This window comes from Rhineura floridana, chromosome 3 (genome assembly GCF_030035675.1).
Source record: "Rhineura floridana isolate rRhiFlo1 chromosome 3, rRhiFlo1.hap2, whole genome shotgun sequence".
In the NCBI taxonomy this organism is placed as follows: Eukaryota; Metazoa; Chordata; class Lepidosauria; order Squamata; family Rhineuridae; genus Rhineura; species Rhineura floridana.
In genome coordinates, this window is record NC_084482.1 from 130944765 (window position 1) to 130970032 (window position 25268).

The 25268-nt window shown below is 45.7% G+C and overlaps 1 protein-coding gene across 2 annotated transcripts; it reads left to right on the forward strand.

Annotated features, from left to right (window-relative positions):
• The first annotated feature begins 8720 nt into the window (after positions 1–8720).
• Positions 8721–21722, forward strand: GPR62 (G protein-coupled receptor 62). 2 transcript variants are annotated; one of them, XM_061621979.1, is made up of 2 exons: positions 8721–8805; positions 18939–21722. In XM_061621979.1, the coding sequence occupies exon 2, from the start codon at positions 19041–19043 to the stop codon at positions 20274–20276; it is 1236 nt and encodes a 411-aa protein (XP_061477963.1). In that variant the 5' UTR covers positions 8721–8805; positions 18939–19040; the 3' UTR covers positions 20277–21722. The 2 variants fall into 2 exon arrangements, with proteins under 2 accessions (XP_061477963.1, XP_061477965.1); XM_061621981.1 differs by lacking the exon at positions 8721–8805 and adding an exon at positions 12291–12372.
• The last annotated feature ends 3546 nt before the right edge of the window (positions 21723–25268 follow it).

Genomic DNA, 25268 nt, shown 5'->3' on the forward strand with positions numbered 1-25268 from the left:
GTGCATTACAGTAATCCAATCTCGAAGTTACCAGAGCATGGACAACTGAGGCGAGGTCGTCGCCATCCAGATAGGGGCGTAGTTGGGCTACCAAACGGAGATGGTAAAACGCATTCCATGCCACCAAGGCCTCAAGAGACAAGGAAGGGTCAAAAAGAACCCCCAAACTATGAACCTGTTCTTTCAGGGGGAGTGTAACCCCATCTAGAACAGGATGCACATCCACCATCTGAGCGGGGAAGGCGTTCATCAACAGTGTCTCAGTCTTGTCTGGATTGAGTCTCAGTTTATTAGCTCTCATCCAGTCCATTATCGCGGTCAGGCAACGGTTCAGCACATCAACAGACTCACCTGAAGAAGATGAAAAGGAGAAATAGAGTTGCGTGTCATCAGCATACTGATGACAATGCACTCCAAAACTCCTGATGACTGCACCCAGAGGCTTCATGTAGATGTTAAAAAGCATGGGGGACAAAATCGACCCCAGAGGGACTCCACAATGGAGAGTCCAGGGTGCCGAGTAATGTTCCCCAAGCACTACCTTCTGGCGACGATACGCGAAGTAGGAGCGGAACCACTGCCAAGCAGTACCCCCAACTCCCAACTCCGCGAGTCTCCCCAGAAGGATACCATGGTCGATGGTATCAAACGCCGCTGAGAGATCAAGGAGAATCAACAAAGTCACACTCCCCCTGTCCCTCTCCCGACAAAGGTCATCGTACAGGGCGACCAAGGCTGTTTCAGTGCCAAAACCGGGCCTAAAACCGGATTGAAACGGATCCAGATAATCGGTTTTATCCAAGAGCACCTGGAGCTGGCTAGCAACCACCCGCTCCAAAACCTTGTCCAAAAAGGGGACATTCGCCACCAGTCTGTAGTTGTTGAAATTATCCGGGTCCAGGGAAGGTTTCTTTAATAGAGGTCTCACTATTGCCTCCTTGAGGCTACTAGGGACTACTCCCTCTCTCAAGGAGGCATTAACCACTTCCTTGGCCCAGCCGGTGGTTCCAGCCCTGCTAGCTTTCACTAGCCAAGATGGGCAAGGGTCCAGAACAGACGTGGTTGCCCGGACCATTCCAAGCACCTTGTCCACTTCCTCGAGCTGCACCAACTGAAACTCATCCAATAATAAAGAACAAGGCCGTGCTCCGGACAATTCACTGGATTCATCTGTCACAACATCAGAGTCTAAGTCCCTACGGATGCAAGCAATCTTATTTTGAAAGTGTCCAGCAATTTCGTTGCAGCGGGCTTCATACCTACCTGGATGACACACATCTTGCTCTTGGAAACATTTACCCTGTTCTGATATGTTTTGTGATGACTGTGATTACTCAGTGCTAGGGAGAAGGCATTATGTGCATACCCAAAGATGCTTTCTTATTTTTGATTCATTATTTACTGAAAGTCTTTGCTATTCACATGTTCTAGGATTGAGCTTATCTTGAAAACAAGATTCTGAGCATGTGTGTACTTAGTCATTTCATGAGGACCACACCACACACCTGCAGAGTGCTCTGAATTCTTCATCCTTGCAATTCTGTGAGCACACCCCACAAGTGGAGAAACTGGTACTAGACATGCAATTCAGCACACTGAGAATTGTCTCCTTAGAGGAGCAGATTTCTAGCCCTTTTCTATGGCCACGTTCTGAGTAAGTTGGTGAATCTGTGTTTTGAGTTGCACCACTCCAGATTGCATATGTGAATCAGACCTTATAAATATTGTGGCAAACATTATTTATTTATTTATAATTTGATTTATACCCCGCCCTTCCTCTCAGTAGGAGCCCAGGGTGGCAAACATTGACCAGCTTAAGCCCCCTTGATTTCAATGGGAGAGTCACAGTCCCAATTGCGCTTGAGAAACAAGGCTCACATAGGTAGCTCTGAAAAGAGACAGAAGAACTCAGTGCCTTTGCTTGCACCTATGAGAAAAATAGATCAGGCAAATAAGTAGCCTAAAATTAGCAGTTAGGAACCTCTGGCCCACAGACCTAATTAGGCTTGCCAGAACAACCTTTTTGGCCCAAAAAGTAAAGCATCAGGTGACTGACAGAGGAGTCAGAGACAGAGTTCTACCCACCTGTCAAACTGATTCACTGAGAGTGAGTCGGTTCTGGATCCAGCCCACCAGCAGATCCAGTTCCCCATTTCTGATTAAAATGGTCACCACATCTTAAAAAGGATTCTGCATAGCTAAAAAGATGCAGAAAAGGGCAACCAAAATTGTAAGGAAGCTGGAGCAACTCCCCTATGACAAAGGAGAAGTCTTTTTAACTTAGAAAAAAAGGGGGACACAATCAAGATGTGTAAAATTATGCATGGTTTGAAGAAAGTGGATAAAGAGGCGTTTAAGAATTTAGATGGCTTTAAAAGGGGGTTGGACAAATTTGCAAAGGCTGCATACTAAGGATCAGAAGAGCCATGCCTTTGAATGCGATTTGCTGAGGAGGAAGAGTGGAAGGGAGCTCTTGCTGTCATGTCCTCCTGCTTATGGGCTTCCAAGGGAGTGCCTGGTTGGCCTTGGTGGGAAGCAGAATGCTGGCTAGATGGGCCTTTGGTCCGATGCTGCAGGGCCCCTTTGTTCTTAAAGGAATGGCAGACCGGAGAAATGAACCCAAGATTCCTGCTGCTCAGAAATGTTGTTCCATTTAATGGAATTTATTTATAAGCTCTTGAATCCTTTGGTGCTCCAACATGCTGGGGAGGCAGTGACAGTAAAAATGCTCCCAGCAACAGAATCATCTGGGACACATAGCATGTTGGCCATCAGTTGATAGGGTAATCCTAGTTCCTTCAGTTCTGCCATCAGATCACACTGGCTTTGCATGTCAACTGACAACTTTTGAGTTTTGAGCTCTTTGGGCAATGCAAGATTGTTGTACCAGCAGTCACTCTGCACTCCCTCTGGTTCCCATCATCCCTGGCTATTGTTGTGCTGGCTGGGAGTGATGGGAGTTGTAGTCCACTACAGCAGGAGAGCAACATGTTGGCTCCCCCTCGTGGAGTACCCTCTGACTGGGAGAAGAAACTAATTCAGTGATAACCTGACTAGCATGGCTGCTTTTGGCAATATTTGTAGTGCCAATGGCACATCGGCACTGGCATTAACTCCTGTTGAGCCCATACAGGTAAATGAGTGCTTCCAGCACAACAGGTATGGCTGATGTGCATCATAATGAGAACTGTGGGAAGGATCGTGCTATAGACACTACTCAGTGCTTCTCACCAGGGTCCAGAATTCTGTGGCCAACAGCAGCCAGAGGGATGCCTCTTCAAGCTCACAAGCAGAAGGTAATAGCCGCCTCTTGTTTCTCCCTAGCCTTTGCTACTCAGAGATATGCTGTGTCTTTACACAGAAGTTCAATTTTACTCTCATGACAGTTTAAACCAAGGCTGGGGAACTATCAGCCTAAGGGCCGCATTCCCTTCTGGGCAGCCTTTCAGGGGCCACATGGCAGTGATGGACAGAGACAGAGCCAAAAGTGGGTAGGGCAATAAATGTGAATTTTACCTTTCTATACAGTAGGCTAACCTCTATGCACACTCACCCACCACTCTCTGTCCTCCATCCAGGCAAGGAAGAAGCATGATCAGAGTGTAAGAACGCATTCCAGCTAGGCAAAAACTCACCAGGAGGATGTGAACCAGGGATGTGGCTGGGGAGGAGGTATGACTTGGCCTAGGGAGAGTTCTGAGGGCCACACAGAGAGCCCTCGAGAATAATCTTTGGCTCCCATCCTTGGTTGCAACTGTCTGGGGTACTATTGTTGTGTTAAGTGGTGTGTTCACAACCTGTGCCTTGGGTCATCATAGGTGACAATGTTACTATTTGTGAGCCACTTGCATGCACACATAGGCCTAGTTTATTTATATACACTCACCTTTTCCACTAATACATTTGTGCTCAAAGCAGTTCACACATGTTCTTTTATAAGGATATGGTAACCGTAATGCATAATGAAATTTCTAGTATCACTGTGACTTAAATGCTAGCAATTCAGCAAGTAACAGTTCATTTAAAACATCTAAAATTTAAGTGAGCATAAAGCTTACTCATAGGTCAGTTAACAATAGCCAAAGTGGCCCCAGAGCCAATGACATTACTACCTAGCAAACCCCACCCCCAAATTGTGCCTAGAACCAACAGGACAGAAAACACACGCACACTCTTCCTTACTTATCTACTTACTTTTTGGCAGGAACTTCCTTATGAAAGCTTCTGGACTGATAACTAATGAAGAAAACATCTTTTCTCTATGCTGCTGGTTTAATTGGGCTACCCCTTACACTGATACCCCTTTATTAGTGCTTAATTAATGGGATTTCACTGCCACAAGATGGGGTGATGGTTTAGATGCATTTCCAAGGGGTTTAGGTACATTTATAGAGGGTGGACTTATCAATGGTGATTAATCATTATGGCTACATGGAACCTTTAGACTGAGAGGCAGAATATCCGGAATACTAGTTGCTGGGGAACAATAGCAGGAGAGGGCAGTTGTAAGCTGTCTAGAAACATCTGGTTAGCTACTATGGGAAACAACATGCTGGATGGGATGGCCTTTTGGCCTGATCCAGTACGGTTCTTCAGGACCAGAATCCACATCATCCTTGGGCAGCTGCTGGGCCCCCAACATCTGGGCTGGGCCCATAACTGATGTCTGCCCTGGGCTTCCATAAATTTTTTTTGTTTTAATAAATTTTAAATTCTGTTTTTATGATGTTTTAAAGTGTTTTTAGTGCTTTTGCTTACTGCCCTGGGCTCCTACTGGGAGGAAGGGCAGGATATAAATCAAATAAATAAATAATTTGTTTATGTACCAGTCCTCTGAGCAGTGCTAGGTATAGCCAGCACTTAATTCCCTACAATTCCCCTGATACAGCATAGCTCCATGGAATTGTGGGAAATTTAAATATCAACTGGGCTCTGTTCCCAAGAGCATTGACTGCCCACCAAAAGAACAGGGGGGCTGGAGGTCACTTTGCCCAGGGCCCCCTCAATAATGGCGCCAGCCCTCCTCTTCATACATCCTCTTTACCAGCTCTGTCCTATTTGCCCTGGATGAGGTGCAGTGAGGGCGTGCATCATCCCAGATACCCTGGTTAGGTGAGGGCAAAAACCAGAGCTCTTTCACACATTAATGTACATTGTCTTAAAACATCATTGAATGAACCTCGGCTGAATGCACAAAATGCCTCCATTTAAAAGTACTATTTGATGATTGAACTGGAATGGCTTCTTCACACATGCATGAATCAGTTGTTGAAAGGGGGAGATACATGTATGAGCTGTTCTAGGTTCTCATGACTACGATGGCCTTTAATGTACCTCTACACAGCCAGGGGGTCTCATGAAGGGGTGCCAAGGATTTCTCACTCTCACAAATAGAGCTCCACACTTCCATCACCAAACACACAAGAGAGACCATATCACAACTCCCCTGGTTTGTTTTGGAGGGAAATCTCCTCGTGACAGCTCAGATGAAACAAGTAGCTGTGATTAGTTGAAAACAGAATGAAAGCTTGTCGAGGAAGTGGACAAGGTGCTTGGAATGGTCCGGGCAACCACGTCTGTTCTGGACCCTTGCCCATCTTGGCTAGTGAAAGCTAGCAGGGCTGGAACCACCGGCTGGGCCAGGGAAGTGGTTAATGCCTCCTTGAGAGAGGGAGTAGTCCCAAGTAGCCTCAAGGAGGCAATAGTGAGACCTCTATTAAAGAAACCTTCCCTGGACCCGGATAATTTCAACAACTACAGACCAGTGGCGAATGTCCCCTTTTTGGGCAAGGTTTTGGAGCGGGTGGTTGCTAGCCAACTACAGGTGCTCTTGGATGAAACCGATTATCTGGATCCATTTCAATCCGGTTTTAGGCCCGGTTTTGGCACTGAAACAGCCTTGGTCGCCCTGTATGATGACCTTTGTCGGGAGAGGGACAGGGGGAGTGTGACTTTGTTGATTCTCCTTGATCTCTCAGCGGCGTTTGATACCATCGACCATGGTATTCTTCTGGGGAGACTTGCGGAGTTGGGAGTTGGGGGTACTGCTTGGCAGTGGTTCCGCTCCTACTTCGCGGATCGTCGCCAGAAGGTAGTGCTTGGGGAACATTACTCGACACCCTGGACTCTCCATTGTGGAGTCCCTCAGGGGTCGGTTTTGTCCCCCATGCTTTTTAACATTTACATGCAGCCTCTGGGTGCGGTCATCAGGAGTTTTGGAGTGCGTTGTCATCAGTATGCTGATGACACGCAACTCTATTTCTCCTTTTCATCTTCTTCAGGTGAGTCTGTTGATGTGCTGAACCGTTGCCTGACCGCGATAATGGACTGGATGAGAGCTAATAAACTGAGACTCAATCCAGACAAGACTGAGACACTGTTGGTGAACGCCTTCCCCGCTCAGATGGTGGATTTGCATCCTGTTCTAGATGGGGTTACACTCCCCCTGAAAGAACAGGTCCGTAGTCTGGGGGTTCTTTTTGACCCTTCCTTGTCTCTTGAGGCTCAAGTGGCCTCGGTGGCACGGAATGCGTTTTACCATCTCCGTTTGGTAGCCCAACTACACCTCTATCTGGACGGCGGCGACCTCGCCTCAGTTGTCCATGCTCTGGTAACTTCGAGATTGGATTACTGTAATGCACTCTACATTGGGCTGTCCTTGAAGACAGTTCGGAAGCTTCAGCTAGTGCAGAATGCGGCAGCTAGATTATTGACGAGGACCAGTCGGTCTTCGCATATAACTCCTGTTCTGGCTCGCCTGCACTGGCTACCTATTTGCTTCCGGGCGAGATTCAAGGTGTTGGTTATGACCTATAAAGCCTTACATGGCGTGGGACCGCAATACCTGGTGGAACGCCTCTCCCACTATGAACCTACCCGTTCGCTTTGTTCGTCATCGAAGGCCCTCCTCCGGGTACCAACTCATTGTGAAGCCCGGAGGGTGGTTACTAGATCTAGGGCCTTTTCTGTGGTGGCTCCCGAGTTGTGGAATAGCCTCCCCGAAGAGGTACGCCTGGCGCCTACACTATCATCTTTTTGGCGCCAGGTAAACACCTTTTTATGCTCCCAGGCATTTTAATCACTCTAATCTTTTTAGCTTTTTAATCTTGTATACTAAGTCTTTATTTTTATTTTCTGTTTAACTGTATTTGTTTTTATGTCATATATGTCTTTGTGATTTTATTATTGCCATATATGTATTTTACCCTATGCTGTTTACCGCCCTGAGAGCTATTTGCTAAGGGCGGTATATAAATGCAACCAAATAAATAAATAAATAAATAAATGATAACTGATGAACCAATCATGAAAATAATGTTGCCATCTAAATAAAACAAAACTAAGAGTTGTTGCTCATTTGCTATGTTAATTCATGGAGATGTAGGCACCTATAAAATTGCCTGTCACCTAGCTCTGAGTCCAAGCTAAAATATACATGACATGATGTACATATTGTAAAACTGGCCAGACTCTTGGGGGGGGGTAGAAACTAGGGATGCTTGAGGACTTTGATTGGGTCTGTATCCCTTGGACTAATGTGGCCTTCACCAATTTGATGTCTGCTTGGCTGGGGCTGACAGGAGCTATCGTCTAAAACATCTGGAGGGCACAAGGTTGGGGAAAGCTGGACTCATACAAGGATTGGAATCTAATTATCCTTCAGGTTTTGCTATTTTCTGAGTTTTGCTATGCAGCTCTCCAATAATTTTTTCCCTCAACATGCATTAGAAATGTGTATGTTAGGATAAAATATGCACATTTCTAAACGCACACATTGAGATAAAGCACATTCATATATGTGTTTTGTGATAAATTCATATTAAAATATGTACTTAAATACAAATTTCTGTGCAGTTTTTTAAAATCAATATATTCATGTGGAACTGAAACACAATGGGCTTATGAATGAGCACATGCAAAACTGACACAGACTGGAAACGGACGGCTCCCTGCGCTCAGTAACATGGGCCTTGCCTCAGTGAGCCAGCAGCGAGCTGCCTTTGCTCTGCTTTCACTACAAAACCCCCACACTCTTGCATCCTGCTTTCTTCCTAGGTAATGCTTGCTGCGTCTGAATGGAATGGCTGGGACCAATTCTCTCCACTGTGGAGTTGAGAATTCCTGAGGTGCAGGAGCCTCAGAACCCCTTGTCCCATTACAGGGTGGCCTGGGTCATCTAAGCCTATGGATCTCTGTGAGAGGTGCTTAGGACCCAGTAGAATTCTCTCTGTGAATGACAGACAGTGCTTTAAAAGGCCAGGCAAAGCCCAGATGTGACAGCCTGTGCCATCCACAGCAAAGGAACTAGCAGACACTGCTGCTGCTGCTGCTGCAGCGACCGCCTCCCAGCTCCGTTCCAGGTGTGGAAAATCTAACGGCAGCAGCAGGAGCAGGCAAGCCCCTTCCCAGGGATTTTATGCATCCCAGCATCCTCCCTATGCTGGGCTATCTTCAAGGTGCAATAGCTGCCTTGCTTCATCTCTCTTCTCCCTACAGCAGGAAAGGACTTTGATTCCACAAACAAAGCTGGTCACTGTAAACAGGACAATAGTCCTTGTTCCCTGTTCGCTGGTACGAAAGCCAGCAGAGCATCACCGGCTTGCAGTCTAGGAAAAAAAAGGACATCACAGTGAGCATGGAAAATTGATAAGGCTGTCAACTCAGAAGAAGGCCATGGGGGTGGGGGAGAGAGAGATCTGAACTCCTGTCGTTGCTGGGAAGTTATGAAGAACTCGCTGACTAGGAGGAGACAAAAATCAGGGATGGTGCTGGCCACCGAAGAACCTTCAGCTGCGGTTGAGTTGGGTGAGTGACTTCTTTGTGGGACCTTCTGGGGAGGGTGTAGGTGTGAGACTGTGTTGGGGCACGGACAGACACTTTATGTGGTAAGAGGAAGTGCAATGGTAGAGCATCTGCTTTGCATGCAGAAGATCCCAGGTTCAATCCTCAGCACCTTCAGGTAGAGCTGGGAAAGACTCCTTGTCTGAAACCATGGAGAGCGACTGCCCCTTGGTGTAGTAGACAAAACTGAGCTTTCTGACTCGGTATAAGGCAGCTTCCTCTGTTCCTGTGTAATAAAAAACCTTGCTGAAAACAACCCTAGACCTTTTGAGGAAAACGGCTTCCTTCATGTTTTCCAGTTTAATACCAACATTGGATTAGGTATGACATTCCAGAAGGGGCAGGGACATTTTAGAAATACTCTGGTATAAGGCATGAGGGAGACGTTGGTTGACATGCCGGGACAAAATTGGCTCACCTGTATTCTGAGGGAGCGAGTTGAAATGAGGGCAAAGAAGAGTTGAGGCAACAAAGGTTCCGATAGAAAACCCACTCGGGAGAAATGGAAAGAACTGCCTGGATCTCTTTTATTACCTAGATAAAAAAGAATGTGCTGTCTAAAACAACAATTCAATCATTGATACAGCAAAGGGGACTAAGCCAATACAAATAATATATACTGGTATAAGGCCTATTGCCTATAAACTACCAAGTGGCAGTAAAAGGAAGAGTTCTAATAGAAGTGTAATGTTCTGAAAAAGTACTCCCTAGGAAGTTGCGGGAAAAGAAAGGTCCTTTATTGCTTTCAAAACTGGTGAAATAAATATATGAAGGTGATTTTTCAATTCAGTTTCTTGCCTCACCAGATTTATTGGAGTTATGTCATTTCCCCTCCCTCCCCCCGCCCACTTCCCAACATTCTTTCTGTAGATCTGTTTCCTCCCCCTTTCTTGCAGCCCGTTTTAAAATTTATTTTATTGTGGATCACTATTTAAGTTTACTTGTTCTTTATAGATCATCCCGTTGTCTTATCTTACAGTCACTGTGTGGGAGGATGCTTCAGAGGCTTCCAAACTATAACTCAACATACGCAAGCAATGGGGAGAAAGCTGAAAACAGCCACTCCAATATGTTTTTTCCCCCATTTAAACAAGTAGGACCTGCAACCAAATGTTGCTGTGTGGAATGTACCCTTTACAGGATTCCAGACCATTCCATTCTGCCTCCTGCACCAGCTTCCCATCAGTCAGTAGTCTGTTGCCACTGAGCATACTCAGCCGTCATTGGGTTGTTTTGGGGGTTCCCCTCGCTAAGGTTTTTTCCTTTTTAAAAAGTCTTTATACTTTTGTAAGCCTCAGAGTTCCCCCAAGCCTGCTGATAGTTCCATCTTGTGTCTAGGTAGTGCCATTTTGGCAACATCAGCAACAGCACTCATAGCCTCAGAAACAGAGGGAACGAGTCAAAACCGAAAGTGAGTTGCTTCTTCAGCCTAGGGTGGGCATGCCAAAGGAAACGCGGGTTCTTCTGCATTTCCCTCTTTATCATTTTCAGTTGGGTGAGGAGGAGGGCTGCCTGAAAGTGCACTAAGGACCACTGGTGGCCCCAGGCCATCACTTAACACTTTTCCCAGGCCCTTTCACACCTGCAGCAGAAGCACCATTCCCACGTGGGGCAATTGCCTGTTTCTTGGGAGCATATTATGGGGATAACACAACTGTGTGGGTCAGGCCGACTGAGTGAGAACCTCTCAATGTGTTTGTATTACTCACTCACACACACACACACACACAGCAGCAGCAGCAGCAGCAGAAGTGGCTTCCACACTGCTACCTGCAAGTGTAAAGGGGGCTTAGAGAATCAGAGATTATGTACAGAAAAGGGATACTGAAAGAATGGACCTTGGCCACAAGTTCAAAACACTTTTTATGCTAGTATCACTCCCCTGAAGGATGCTTTCTGTGAAGTGGCCTGCAAAAGAAGAGACAAGGAGGGGGGGGGAAAACAAACATCAGAGTGTCTCTCAGCACTGAAAATTTACAGTAGAGAAGTGAGGGGGAAGACAGAGAATATAGTCCTCAAGAAACTTATTCCAAAGACAGTATTCTATGCGGCTGCGTAAATGTGCTTTAAATGTATAGTGCGTCCGCAGCCTGAGAAACATTGCAGAGTTCAGGGCTTGCCTTACCGTGAAGCACTTGCTACATGCTGCAGTTTCCAAAGAGGGTTCCATTTCCCAGTCTTTTAAGCTCCATCTTTCTGCATTGTTAGAAAGAGAAGCGCTGATAACAGCAGTCAATGTGCTTTATGGATCATGGTCACCTAAAGCTATTGGTATGCGGTGCTCCCTTCTAGGATCTTTGTCCACCCTGCTGTTAGGCCTTGAGGGGCAGCAGACCTTCCAGCCCACGCTAGCGTAGGGAGGGGAAAGCCTCTCCTACAACATTTAAACAAAACTGGTATCGAACGACAGTCCTGGAAATTTTTTCATACAGTTAAGTTCCTAGCCCTCCCCGTTCTTCTCGCATGGAACATATTGCATACTAGGATCTTTTGCCCCATCATCTTGACTCTTTATTGAATGTATAGCAGCTGAAAGATAAGCACCCTGCTGGATCATGATAAAGGTCTGCATCCTGCTTCCCACACTGGTCAATCAGATGCATCTGAGAAATCCACCAGAAGAGCACAGAGCAGTTATTTAACTTTTCTAAATTGTATTTTGTAAATTGTATTATTTTATTGATGTATTTTATATTGTATTTTTATATTTCTGTTTTTTGTAAGCCGCCTTGAGGGCCTTTGGCCAGAAGGTGGGGTATATAATCATCATCATCATCATCATCTGAGATGGTCTCAGGCCAGTTCTGTCCCATAGGCTGCCCTTCCCTCTGCCTGGTGCTGGCTGCTCTTGTGATGTCACAGGATCAGCGGAGGCCAAGTGCTGGGAACAGGTTGATGGGTAAGAGGCTTTCTTAGGCTGTTTGTTCTGGCCCAGACATCCTCCTCCCCCTCCCAGTTAATGCTCCCTTCCCAAGCAACACAGATGTGCCTTGGGTCTCTAGCACACACAATACCTATGCATACTACCCTTCCTAAATCCAAAGCACCTTCTAGGTGCATAATAGCACACCTGTTGCACTAAAGGACTCGGCTGAATACTGCAATTAATCCCCAATTCCAGGCATCAGCAGTACACTGTCTTAAAACCAGAGTGGTCGTCCATTGTCATTCAGCTTCCATCTAGCCTTTGAGCTCCATCCAGTCTTAATTTTGTTCCCCTTTCCCCTTCCCTCCTTCCCATTTGAACGGAACTTTAGTTTCTGCCAAGCAGTTTTTGGTGGGAGTTTTTGGAGTTTGTTCAAAGCTGTTTTCCAGAGAAGGAACAAGATGACAATAGTGTGGCTACACACAAATAAGCAGAAGCTGTTGGCCTGTCTTGCAGAACAGTTGCTGGGATGGTCTTGTTGCTGGGAAGGAGCCCAGTATATCTAGAGTCCTCTTCAGCAAGTGTTGAGTTGCCCAGGCGACTCAATCTAAGGAGGAATCTGCTGCTGTTATTACTGGGTGGGGGAGAAGCTCCTTGTGCTTTCAGTAAGAATTGCCTTTGCTCTCCTCTGGGCATGCCTGTGTATGTAAAATGCAGTTGTAGGTATGCTAGAATATATACAGGACAATGCAGGGTCTTTTGGCGTGAGAAGAATGCATATGCTTCTGTGTGCATGTTGTCAAAGACTGTGCTCTAACTAAATGTATTTTTGTAAGATTGAGGTGGGTGGATAGGAGAGGGTTAATGGAGCTGGGGATTGCCTTAATAGTCCTAGCAAAATTGCCAAGTACATTTGTACAGTTAGGGAGATTATCTGACTCCTCTCAAAAGCTTGCCTTCTGAATGGATAGAAATATCCTGAAAGGGATGTGTGTGACCCCACTGATTAATACAAAAGTGGAAATGTATTTTTACAGCAATCTGGTCCCCTTAAAGTCAAACGTGTCTACAAGGTCTTTACAAGACAAGGGAAAGAGCCAGATTGGCTCTTAAAGCAATATTTTTAGTTAAAAAGAGCAGCAGTGCTAGGGGAAGGATGCTTTCCCCATGTGATTTTCCCTCCCCACTGGAAAAAAGCATATGAAGTTTGGCTTCTTAATTCTTTATTCAGTACAAAGATGCAGGTCAAATTCAAGGTAGATGAGGTTCTCAGTGGCTACTGGCTACAATGGCTACATTCTACCTCCACTGTTGGAGGCAATATGCTACTGAATACCCGTTGCCGGACACCACAGGAGGGAAGAATGCTGTTGAACTGGGGTCCGGCTAGGCAGCTGATTGGCCACTGTGAGAACAGGATGCTGGACTAGATGGGCCTTTGCCTGATCCAGCCGGGGTCTCCTTGTGTGCCTAAGTGAAGACTAAAGCAAGACCTGGTATTTGAACAACTCTGTATCATCCCTCAGTAAGCCTTGGGCCATCCCAAGCCATGCTTCTATGCCATAGGGAAGGGGTTTCCAATGAAGTGTCCTAGCAGCATTTCTGCCCTATTGCTTTATCCTGGCACAAGGTGCTTTCAAGCATGGTGCCTATGGTGCCCATTATCTTGCACAGATGACAAATAAGGAGCCTGAATTAGATTAGCCTTGCATCCCAAAATAAGTTTCGGACCACTCCATCCACAGCACTGAGACACTGACCTCTACACAAACAGAAGGTGAGAGAAATCCATGAGGCACCTTAAAGCAATCTGTAATGTATAAGCTTTCCTTGTTTTTGTTTGCTGCAGCAGACTTGAGGGATGATTTATATGTTACCACAACAGCAGGTGGTTGTTCTTGCATGGATGGCATGATCCATGCTGCTCTGATAATATGGGTCAGTTGAATAATAATATAGTTCCTTCCCATATCAACATTGACCTCTCCTGGGGGCTGGCAATACCAGCTTGGAAAGAACGCAGGTCGTTTGCCCAAATGTTTCTTGATTCCTTCTGATAGATATTACTAGAGTGACATGGAATTCAGCATGAGGAGGGAGGGCCAGCCCAGCACATTTTGCTGCCTGAGGCAATGGTCAAAATGGTGCCCCCTCACATTCCATGTGCAAAAGCTAACCAGACTGGCAGCTGAATCTCACTTTAGCACTGGCGATGGGACAGTGTCTTCTACTGCACCTGAGGGCTTAAGGGGGGCAGGGTAGACCATGTGTCACACATAGCTCTGTCTCCAACTTCTGTCACCTGAGGTGTCTGCTTCACTCTGTTTAGAGGAAGGGCTGGCCCTGTGTGGAAGGCACTCCCATGCTCCCCTGGAACTGGCCTGAACTCTCATACTTTTCTGGAAGCGCACTGACATTGTATTTAACTGTCAGCTTTCTCTTATTTATTCTCTTATTTATTATTTAATTTGTATCCCGCCCTTCCTCCCAGCTGGAGCCCAGGGCAGCAAACAAAGCACTAAAAACACTTTAAAACATCATAAAAACAGGTCTTAAAATACATTACAACAAAATAGCATTAAAAATATTTTTTTTAAAAACCAGCAACTTTTAAAAAGTTAAAAACACTATTAAAAAACATATTAAGCAATTCTAAAACAGACGCAGACTGGGATAGGTCTTGACCTAAAAGGCTTGTTGAAAGAGGAAAGGCTTGGCCCTCATGGTACCTCATCACAAGGCAGGGGAGGGGATGAGAACCTATCGGTAAAAGGAGCACACATGTATGTGCACGCACACACACGCACACAAGTGATGGAAACAATGAGGAGAGAGCACCAATGGCAGGGAGATCAAGCTGCCTTATGGCGGCTTTGCCTAGCACTAGCCAACTAGTCTAGTAAAAGAACTGAACATTGCAACTTTTGTTGTTGTTTTGTATGCTAGTCTGATAGTTGTCTCAAAAAAAAATCTTTTGCAATTATTTTAACGTTTTCTTTTCTTTGTTTTTGTTTCTTTTGTCATGCTATCTTTACTGGACTAAAAAGAGAGGCCACTTTCAGGAGAAGCTAATCTAGTCATAGGAAGGAAACCTACTCTAAGTTTATTTCTGACTGATGGTGGATACTCAGGAGGCTGCCTAGTGAATGCCCCCACTTGAAACTAAAAAGGAAACACAAGGATCAACCTTGTTTCCAAAAACTACTGGCATGAGGATTTGGGTGTGTATAATTTCTGTAGTTTGTGAAAGTACCATTCAGTCCTCACAACAACCTTCAAGGCATGTCACATTATTTCTGTTTTGTTGCGATGAGAGCCATTTGTCCGTATGTACGATGCTGGGCTAAACCAGTTTCCCATTTGTCTCACCTTGTGCCATGTGATATGTGGTAAAAGATAATTTGTTGCAGAGATCTTTGGGATGTATATTATTCAGAGCAGCAGCTCTGACAGTTTTGATTGAAAATGATTCTAGGTTGAGATAAGTTGTCTTCAAACATCTTAAAAGAAGACACACCTGCTCAGTGCTGAGTCTACCAGAAATTGCCACAGTCTAGGGAGACAGAACACATAGCAACCAATGAGGAATTTATTCCATCTACCAAGAAGATGTCACTGTGTGCAGAATAACCAGGGATGACCCTGATAAGGTGTATTGTGAGTATTCTTTCTCTTTCCTGAGGGGGAAGTCAACCCAGGATGACTCACTTAATATCTCCCGGATCAGTTTCTGCCCCTGTGTAAGCAGTGATTTCATAATGCAGGCTTGTTAGGTTTCATTTTCTTTCTTCTGTATTTAAAGGGGCTGCCCCTGCCCCTGTGGAAGTCAGTAGTAAATGCTTCCTGACATCACAGTCTCAGAATAAGAGGTTTACGGTGGGACCAAAATGTGAAAGGGTAGGAATTTTTCATTGGCTCTATTAGATTAACCACAGAATCCAGCAAAGTTCCCTGTACTCAGTAGATGACGGTTTTCCCAAGCTGGCTCTCCAGGTTCCTGGGATCTCACCTGAGCAGATTCCATCTTCCACTTGAAAAATCCACTAGCCTGTTACAATGAGATTTTATATCAGGATATATTCCTGTGGAAAGTTTTGTTCTCCCCATATTAGGCCTTGTCTGGACTGCATCAACAAAATGTAAATGCAGATTAGCATCTGTAAAAGGGGCTTGAGAAAAGCTAAATCGTTTTACACCAGGTATGGTGAACTGGAGACCCATCAGAAGTTGCTGGATTCCAATGTCTATCAACTCCAGCCAGCATGACTGGAGCATAAGGGAAGATGGGAGCTGTAGCCCAGCAACATCTGAAGGGCCACATGTTTCCCATTACTGCTTTATGCTGAAAATGAATGAAAGTTGTATTTGCTGGTGGGCCGATGCTGATGAAATCTGGTGCAAGTGTTGAGAGCTGGTATGGGAGGTTTTCAAAGGGGGATAATTCAATTCAAGGGTCTTTGGGGCCAGGAACAAAGCAACCTAGATCCACTTTAAGACCATATGATCAACTGGTATGTGGATAGAATCATTATACGGTTTAGTCACTAGGTGGCACTAGACTTAGTTGTATCCGGTTGGAGTCCGGAATTTCCTGTTGCTGTTCCATTGGTGGCTAGTGCCCATTTGGAACTGGTGGGATAGAAAGCAGGGAGACCAACAGCAGGTGGAGCCAGAGCCAATGAGAGGCGGAGCCAACTAATTCTACTTTTGTCCCCATCCTCCTCCCAGCTGAGTTTTACAAGGGCAACACTGAACTAAGAAGGAGGAAGCTGAACTAGATGTAAGTAAGAAGGCAGGCAGGTGGGGGCTGGCTGAAGGCAGATTGAGGTTGGTGGGGCACTGCCTCCTTAGGCATAATGGACCAGCTTCCACTGTGCTGTGCTGTTCTTGTTTAAAATAGATAATAAAGTTCTTGTCTAGCTTCCTGACTGGTGTGTCTTCATTGTCTTCCATGACAACCGGCAAGAAGAAAATTGCCCAAGTAAACGATATTAGGAGTATATTGAAGCTATGGCCATGTCATGTCCCTCAAAGACCTTTTGCCTGTGGAAGCCTAGATAAATGTTTGCAGAGGGGAAAGTGAGAAGCTGACTCAGTAACCTGAATACCACCTTGCACCTTATTTAGTGATGCCCCTCTGGGCCTCAGTTTAGGGCTTACCTGGTTTGGCAGAGGGTTGAAGTAGGAAGTAGGTGGCCCATGAGATGGGGTGAGGTGGAACCATGGAGATGCCCTCCTGACATTACCATTGCTGTCACTTATCTGGATGGATGCAGGGGGAGCAGTGATGAGTCAGAGCCGCACAGTTCACCAGGGGGAGCACTGGATTAATGGCAGTGATTCCACCTGGTGCAACCATGCAGCTCGGGCCTCACTGCTTGGCCTGCCCCATCCAAGTAAGCCACAGCAACACCAGTGTCAGGAGGAGGACAGTTCCATGGCTCTGCTCCACCACACACACTGCTACTGGAAGTAGGCCTGTTAAGGTCCCTTGGAAGTAGGTGGCCTGTTAAGGTCCCTTCATAAGAAGAGGCCAGTTGGACCAGACCAAAAGCCCACTTAGTCAAGCATCCAGTTCTTATGGTGGCCAACCATATACCCATGGGAAGCCCACAAGTAGGACCTGAGCGCAACAGCACTCTCCCCATTTGTGATTCCCAGCAACTGGCATTCAGAGGTGTGCTGCTTCTGCTCTGAAAGTAGAGGCAATATATAGCCATCATCTCCATGATCCCTTCCTTCCTTGCTTGCTGTTAAAATCAAGACATTTGCTAAGATGGGCTTGCTTTGCACAATGTAGTCTGCTTCTGCCGGTCCTGGGAAGGGGACAACGAGCTGGGAAAGACACTGAAAGCCAACCCCAGGGATTATTTTGACTGGCTTCTGAAATTCACCAGGCATTTTCCACAAACTGAGAAGTTTATTTTTGAAGCCATATAGCAGGAGCGGTGAGCCTCGGGCCCGGGATGCATGTGGCCCTCCAGGTCCCTCTGTCCGGCCCTCTGGATTCTCCCCAGGCCACAGCCCCTACTGTCCCTGCCCCACATCCTCCTCCGGTGCTTTGCCTGATTGGACTATGTGCTTTGATTGTGCTAATGGCTTTTGCTTGCCTGGATGGTGAGGAGTATGTATGTATTTATGCATAAACCTCTGCCTTTAGCATGGCTGGAATGTAGTCTATTACACAAAGGTAAGAGCCGTATTAATTATTCCACCTAATTTTGCCTCTGGACCCACCTACCACCAGTGCACAGTCCCCAGAAAGTTGTTCATGAGGGATCACAACACAGTCCCTTGGCTGAAAAGGGTTCCCCAGCCCTGCCATATAGGCTAGAAAAGTCTTTTTAAAATAAAAATAAAGAAAGGTAAAATTGTCAAGAAACTGAATTCTGTACCCAGTGTCACCTTCGGTGTATATCAGTGGTTCTTAACCTCTTTTGTATCACAGACCTCTTTGAGAATCTGATGAAAGCTATGGAGTTGCTTCCTCAGAAAAATGCACATAAACACATGCAGACAAAATTTTGTATATAATTTATCTTATTGCATTGGATTCCCCCCCCCCGTCCAGTTCATGGACCCCCTGATGCCCGTCCAAGGAGCCCTTAGCGGTCCATGGACCACAGGTTAAGAACTCCTGATGTATATTCTGCACTAATGCAAAACCACAAAATACACGCAGCCTGACTTAAGGCAGCAATTCTAAGCACACACATCTGGGAGTAAGGCCCATTGAACACCATGGGACTTAACATCTGAATAACTGAGCAGAGGATTGCCACTGAGTCTCTGAAAGGAGCAGCTGTAATAGCCTTATTTATATTTGATGGATAAGGTCAGAATTGGTAATTGTAGCAATGAACATCCCAGAGCTCCAATAAACAGTGGGAAAGTTAGGGAGCCCTTAATGAAATCCACAAGCCCCATACCCAAATACCCCAATTTCAGTCAAATGATGGCCCCTATAGTCGTCTAAAGACAGAAGCCAATGGGGCTGTCCCCTCTGACTTCTCTATAATTAAACCTCCTCACCAAGTTTTCCGTGTGTCATATTGAATTGTGTCTCATCTCTATCCTGTGTTCTATTATGTGTTCATGCTGTGGCCCAATATTATGGTAACCTGGAATTGGATGTGTTAGGTTCCCCAAGACACCTTGTCTCCCATTTGATTCTAGCAGCGCATTCTGTTCCATTCATTACTATGCTACTAAGTCTTGCTCTTCTCCACAGGGTTCAAGAACTACCAGGAAAGAAGATGATGGCAGTGACATATACTTTCAGCATCCAGTGGCACTTCTTGCTGCAAAGGCACAGGTCACTTTGAACTAGATCATGGGGACAATGGTAAACAGAACTAGGATTAATTCTACCCAGGGAACCGATGCATTCTCATCACTTGGAGTGTCCCAGTTTCAGGAGGCCATCGGCATTTTCTTCATGGTCATGCTGAGTGTCATTGCCTTGGTTGCCAATACAGCAGTCATGGTAGTCATTCTCAAGACACCTCTGCTGAGGAAGTTCATCTTTGTCTGCCATCTCTGCCTAGTAGATCTGCTGTCCGCCATTTTTGTAATGCCACTGGGGATCATCTCCAGCTCCACTTGCTTCAACAGAGTTTTGTATAGCATCGCTGAATGCCAGACATTGATCTTCCTGAATGTTTGCTTTATCAGTGCCTCCATCCTCACCATCTCCGTCATCAGCATTGAACGGTACTACTACATCGTCCACCCCATGAGATATGAAGTCAAAATGACTACTGGGCTGGCAGTTACCGTTGTGGTTTTCATCTGGGTTAAGTCCATTCTTGTAGCTGCTTTGGCACTAGTGGGCTGGCCCCAGGAGAATGGTGCCAGCAGTGCCAGCAAGTGTACTATCTGCTGGAGCCCAGGAGCTCACAAGAAGATCTTTGTGATCATCTTCAGCACTCTGTGCTTCATAGTGCCCACCTTAATCATCTTTGCAGTCTATGGGAGCATCTACAAAGTGGCTCGGATTGCATCCTTGCAGCATGCTCCTGTCCCGTCCTGGACAGCCACACCCAGACAAAGATCAAACTCCATTCACAGCCAAGTCACTATCATTACAACCAGGCATGTGCCTCCCAGGCTGTCACCAGAACGCTTGTTTGGTGGGAATAAAGCTGCCCTGACCTTGGTCCTGATTGTAGGCCAGTTCCTCTGCTGCTGGCTTCCATTCTTCTCCTTCCACCTTCACTGCTCCATCAACTCTGCCTCCACCATCCCTGGTTACAGTGAGATTGTTGTGACCTGGCTTGCCTATTCCTCCTTTGCTATCAACCCTTTTTTCTATGGGCTGCTGAACCGTCAAATCAGGGAAGAACTGTCCAAGCTGGGACGACACTGCCTCAGCAAGCCCTTGAGCCAAGAGCTGTGCATCTCCAGTCCGGAAGGGTCCATCCACGAGAATTTCTTCCAGTTCCTGCAGAGGACCAGTTGTACAACAGAGACCCGTTCCACGTATGTTAATTCCAGTCCTAGGAACACTTTGGACCAGACTGCAATGGGATTCAGAATTCCAGGACAGATACCAGAAGAAACCAACTGAGAAAAGGCCAATGTTTTCAAATCCCGTTCACATCTCTTTCCATCTGGCTTTCAGCTAAGAGGGGAAGAACAGAAGGCTCAATGCACTGAAAGACCTGAGAGAGCCTCCTTTTATTGCAGGGATCTGCAGCTGAACAATTGCTTTTCTCTCTGAGAATAAAATGTGATGAAATGGGCTGTTGTAACTGGTGGGATCAGAGCCGGTTGTACCATTGGGCAGCTATCGGTATCCACCTGGGGGAAGGGGGTGTACTGTGCAAGGAGAACATCCTTAACAATAGGAGACAGTAATTGGAGTGTTGGCCTTTCCAAACCCTGTTCCCCGAAGTGCATGTTGGTGTAAGCGCTAAAGTACTGTTAGCCCAAAGCCAGGGCCAATAGTACTATTTCTCCACAACCATTTGAACAGGGCAGATTTAGCTTAGATAGCAAAGGTGGAGATGTATTTTTTAAGTATTTTTTTTTAATGTGAGCTCCAGTGCTAGAGAGCTAGGATTGCTCAGCCTCCAAAGGTAGATGGGAGTGGTGAGAAGCTTTAAAACTCTTGAAAAGGATGGGAAAGGAGGGATTTGTGGCATTTATCCTACACCTATGATAGCAGAGCAGCCTGTGCTGGCTGTGGCTGATGGGAGCTGTAGTCCTAAACACCTAGAGGGTGCCTGATTCTGGAGGGCTATACTAAAGCACCCATGATCTGCATTCGATTTATAACTACAATAGTTTGGTTAGGAAGCTGAAATTGTATTTTTTCCAGCAACTCAGTGCTGTGTGCAGGGAAAATTTGATTTCCCCAAGAATTCAGAAGTTAGGTGTGGAAATGTTCATTGGGTCACACTCAATAAATGGATAACCTCTGTATATTCCCTATGCAAGATCAGCTCTCTCTGGAATATAAGGGCAGAATCCATTGCACTGGCGAATGAGTGCTTGAAAGGGCTGCATGTGAAGGGATTTATTTCAATATTGTCAAGGTGCACAGAGGTCTGTGTTGTTTTTAATTTTTCATCTGAGACTAGTTGTGAATGGGAGCAAGGCAATCTCTTTAGAGTTAATTGTCCTGCTCTACAGAGAGATTCTGCTGTTTTTGCCACAAAAGGATTCAAACTCTGATAGTATAATTCAAGTCTTCAAAGCCACTTTCTCTTCCCCGCTTGTTTGTATTGTGGCATAGACAGAATGCCCCAAATCACAGATTATTCTTGGCCTCCCCTAAAAAAGGATGGAGATAAAAGCTGTAGGCCTTCCCTTTTTGTTTTTATTAAATATGCATTCTCTGACAAGTCTTGTGCTACAAATGTTATATTGGTTCTAAACCTACATAGAATGAGACTGAAGGCCCATCTAGTCCAACAATCAGTTCCCCACTGTGGCCAGAGGATGCCTATGGGAAGCCGGGAAGCCTGGCATAGTGGCTATGATTTCTGTGATGAAGGGGGAAATGAAAGTTAAAATCCAGTTTCAGTCTAGAGTATAGCAATGTCAAGTAATGGCTTTTCTCTGGTTTAGGGATAGGCAATTTCAGAAATTAGGCATCTAGTGATATTCTTAGTTTTGAGTGAGTGACTGGTGGTCACTGAGATTTTCTCTGGAGAAGCATGTCTCCATGCTCTTCATGAACAATCCTGGGATGGAAAGAAAGAAAGAAAGAAAGAAAGAAAGAAAGAAATCAAAACTGTAGAACTTGTTCCCTCAATGAGTCAGAAAGAGACCCTTCATTCCAGCTGAGCAGAGCTATTCATTCCATGTAGCTATTATGACTTGGTGCATTGTGACCTCTGAGGAAGTGCCACTGAAACAGGCATGCAAAGCTGGGATGGAGGAGATGGCTCACAGCAGCAGGCCTGCCTGCCTAAAGGCACCTCTAGCGAGTCAACCTTAATCTAAAGTGAAAGCCACCTCTTGGCTGGCTTGGTGTGACAAATTCAGGCCGTCAGAGTAAAATGCCAGAGCATTATTTGGTCCTTTACTCATCTGTTGAGGACCACTCCATTTACTCCAGGGACATGCTTATGAGACTGGCGATTTCTAAAGTGCTGGTTATATAGATAGATGAAGATGATGAGGATGATGATATGGCTTAGCTGACTTGTGCTGTGTTTCTCACTAGCTATGCATTTTTGGCAACCAGCCAAGGCTGCAAACTTAGGCACACAAATTCTGAAAGTAAGCCCCAGTGAGGACTTGGGTTTTTAGTAAACATGCATTGGATTGGGCTTTAGGCTGTGATACAAGGATAATTAGTCTCTGTACTGGAAGAGGAAGCATTTGTATTTTTTTAAGACAAAGTACTACTGATGATGGAGAATCTGTGACTCTCCAGGTGTTGTTGGACTTACAGCTGCCATCTTCCCTGACCATTAGCCATGCTGGTTGGCTGAGGCTGATGGGAGCTGGTCTAACAGCATCTGGAGGGCTACAGGTTCCCCATCCCTGCCATGTGGTGCCTTTTCAAATTATTTTAACAATCCTTTGTTCATAGAAGCAAACTCTTGGGGTATTTCTGAGTAGAGTCTGGTTTTGGTTTGTATGCTTGCTTAAGGAGCACAGTTGTTTTTGATCCTGCAGGGGATATCCATGTGCAGAAGCAGGCTTCTGAACAGGATGCTGATGTGGATTCAGATCAGACACTCATCTAGATGTGCACTTCCATCCATATCATGATGTTCATCCATATCCCACTAGCCTATTTTGGTGCATCTCTTTTGTGCATGGGGGGTATGCATCCCCACCAGTAGTTATGTGCCAGTTGCCTGAGCCTGGAGCTGGATGACAGCCAATGTTCCTACTTGATGGATCCATTTCCACACCCCTTCAATTCTATCCAGTGAACTTTATGAGAAAGAAAGGAGAGGACAGGCATTCTCTTGCATTCAGCTCCTGAAGGCCTCTGTAGATGACCCCTCAGACTGGTGTGGATGCACACTCCCATAGAAAGTACTACCTCTCTCTCCTCACCAGATACTGAGCAGTGACAGACAGAGCAGTTTCTGATAGGGATTCCATCTGGATCCCTTGAGAAGGGATCAGCAGGAGCAAATCAGAAAGTGGGCTGTCATTTGAAAAGCTCAGGTTTTCGAGCCCCAGGTATTTCAAAACACCTACTGCTTGATCACTTTTAAAGAAAGATGCCAGGATTGAGCCTGCTTGCAAGGCAGGCATCACTAAGCTATAGTCCTTTCCCTTCTAAGATTTTGGAGGTCAGAATTGATTTCAACTGTGGAGTGGGGAGAACAGTTGTGCATGGTTGAAGAGGATCTCCACAAGCTGCCATGAGACTAGAAAGAGATTGAGGGTGGTGATACTAACAGCATTTCTGCAAGATAACCTACATAGGCCCTTCAGCACTGGGACATACAGGATTCTCGTTACCCCCTCAGTCAAGGGTGGATGGGCACTGACAGGTAGTCAACTGGTTCAACTTCCCCTTGGTTTGTAAGACTGCTTCGGGCCTACCCATTCCAAAACAGCTTCCCTTCTGGGATAGAAAAACAGAATCCACTGATGTGTGCAAGGGTGGGATCCTTGGAATACCTGTTTTTGTTTCACAAAGGTGCTATTTTTTTTTTCTAGATACAGGGATGAGAGTGGAATTCTCAATGAGGATGTGCATATTGCTTCTTGACTAGGTTGGCTGGGAACCTGCTGAGATTGGAAAGGAGAGCCTAATGCTGCAACCACAGGGTAGCTTCTATGCTCTGTTCATTGCTGATGTGCTAAAGCCAGAGCACAGAATGCCACCAGAGTAAATCCTTTGAAAAAGCAGTCTCTCTCTCTCTCTTCCTCTCAGCATCATTCCTGTAAAACAGACTGCATTGCTTTTACACGGGGCCTGCAATTGCTTCTGCCCCTGATGGATGTGGACTGGTAGGGACAGGCAAGGAACCGAAGCAGGATGAAGTTGCAGGCAAATGAATGGTGTAAGCAGAAGTCTGCCTTTGGAACTGCAATGTGGATATGCCCTTGGGGGTCCATGTTCAAGAAGCGTTAAGGCCATTGTGTCCCATAATTTTTAATTACTCCCTAGGATACTTTCCACATAAACATAGCATGCTGGAACCAATGGGGTGAAAGCTAGCAGGACTCTAAAATGGGGGGGGGGATATGGAGTTTGTGGCATTCAAACTCCATCTCCCCCCCCCATTTTAGCCAAACAATGCCCCCAAAGCCTCATAAAACAGTTGCTTAGGGGGGCATTCCAAATGGGATAAGGGGTCTGGATCTCCTCTTGCTCCTCCCTCTAATTCAAATACTGGCACGTAGAAGAAGTCTATGCAGCAGGAGGAGTGGAAGTTGCCATGATTTTGCTCAGGGATGGACTATGTTACTACATACCAAACCACCTGATGTTCCCCTTTTTAGGTTTGTTGGGCCACTTTACTACCTTCCCAAGATTTCCTCTGAACATTGTTTAAAACTGGAAATCTAATATCTGAAGCAAGCTTTTATTGCATACAGCAAGGAAAAAACCCTGTTGCAACACAAATAAAGATCAGAATGTTGAATGGATTTTTTTCATGAGACTTTTTTCATTATTGGCACTCTTTATTGTCTAGTTTGCATGGTGTGGGGTAATGGACCCTGTTGGGAATGCACTCTCTGCCACATTTAAATCATAGCAACTCCACTGCTACGACTACTAACTGACTAAAAAGAGACTAACAAAGCACAGTTTATCTTTGAACTGTTAAAGCGCCTTTCAGATCTGTGCAATAACTGAGAGGAAATGAAAGCAACAATAGTTAATGGGTCCTTCCTTTAAAGCAGGCATGGGGAACCTGTGGCCCTCCTGATGTTCCTGGACTATAACTCCCATCACCCCCCTGCCCATTGGCTATGCGGACAAGGGCTGATGAGAGTTGGAGTCCAACAGCATCTGGAGGGTACCGTGTTCTCCACCTCTGCCTTAAAGCCCTTTCACGGATGGTTGCATAGCTTCGCAGCCAAGGGGGTGGGATGATCCAACAAGTGGCTGCTGGCAGAAACAGAATATCAC

What these genes read in the sequence shown, in the direction of transcription:
- GPR62 (XM_061621979.1), top strand. Translation starts at nt 19,041, where the DNA reads ATGGGGACAATGGTAAACAGAACTAGGATTAATTCTACCCAGGGAACC.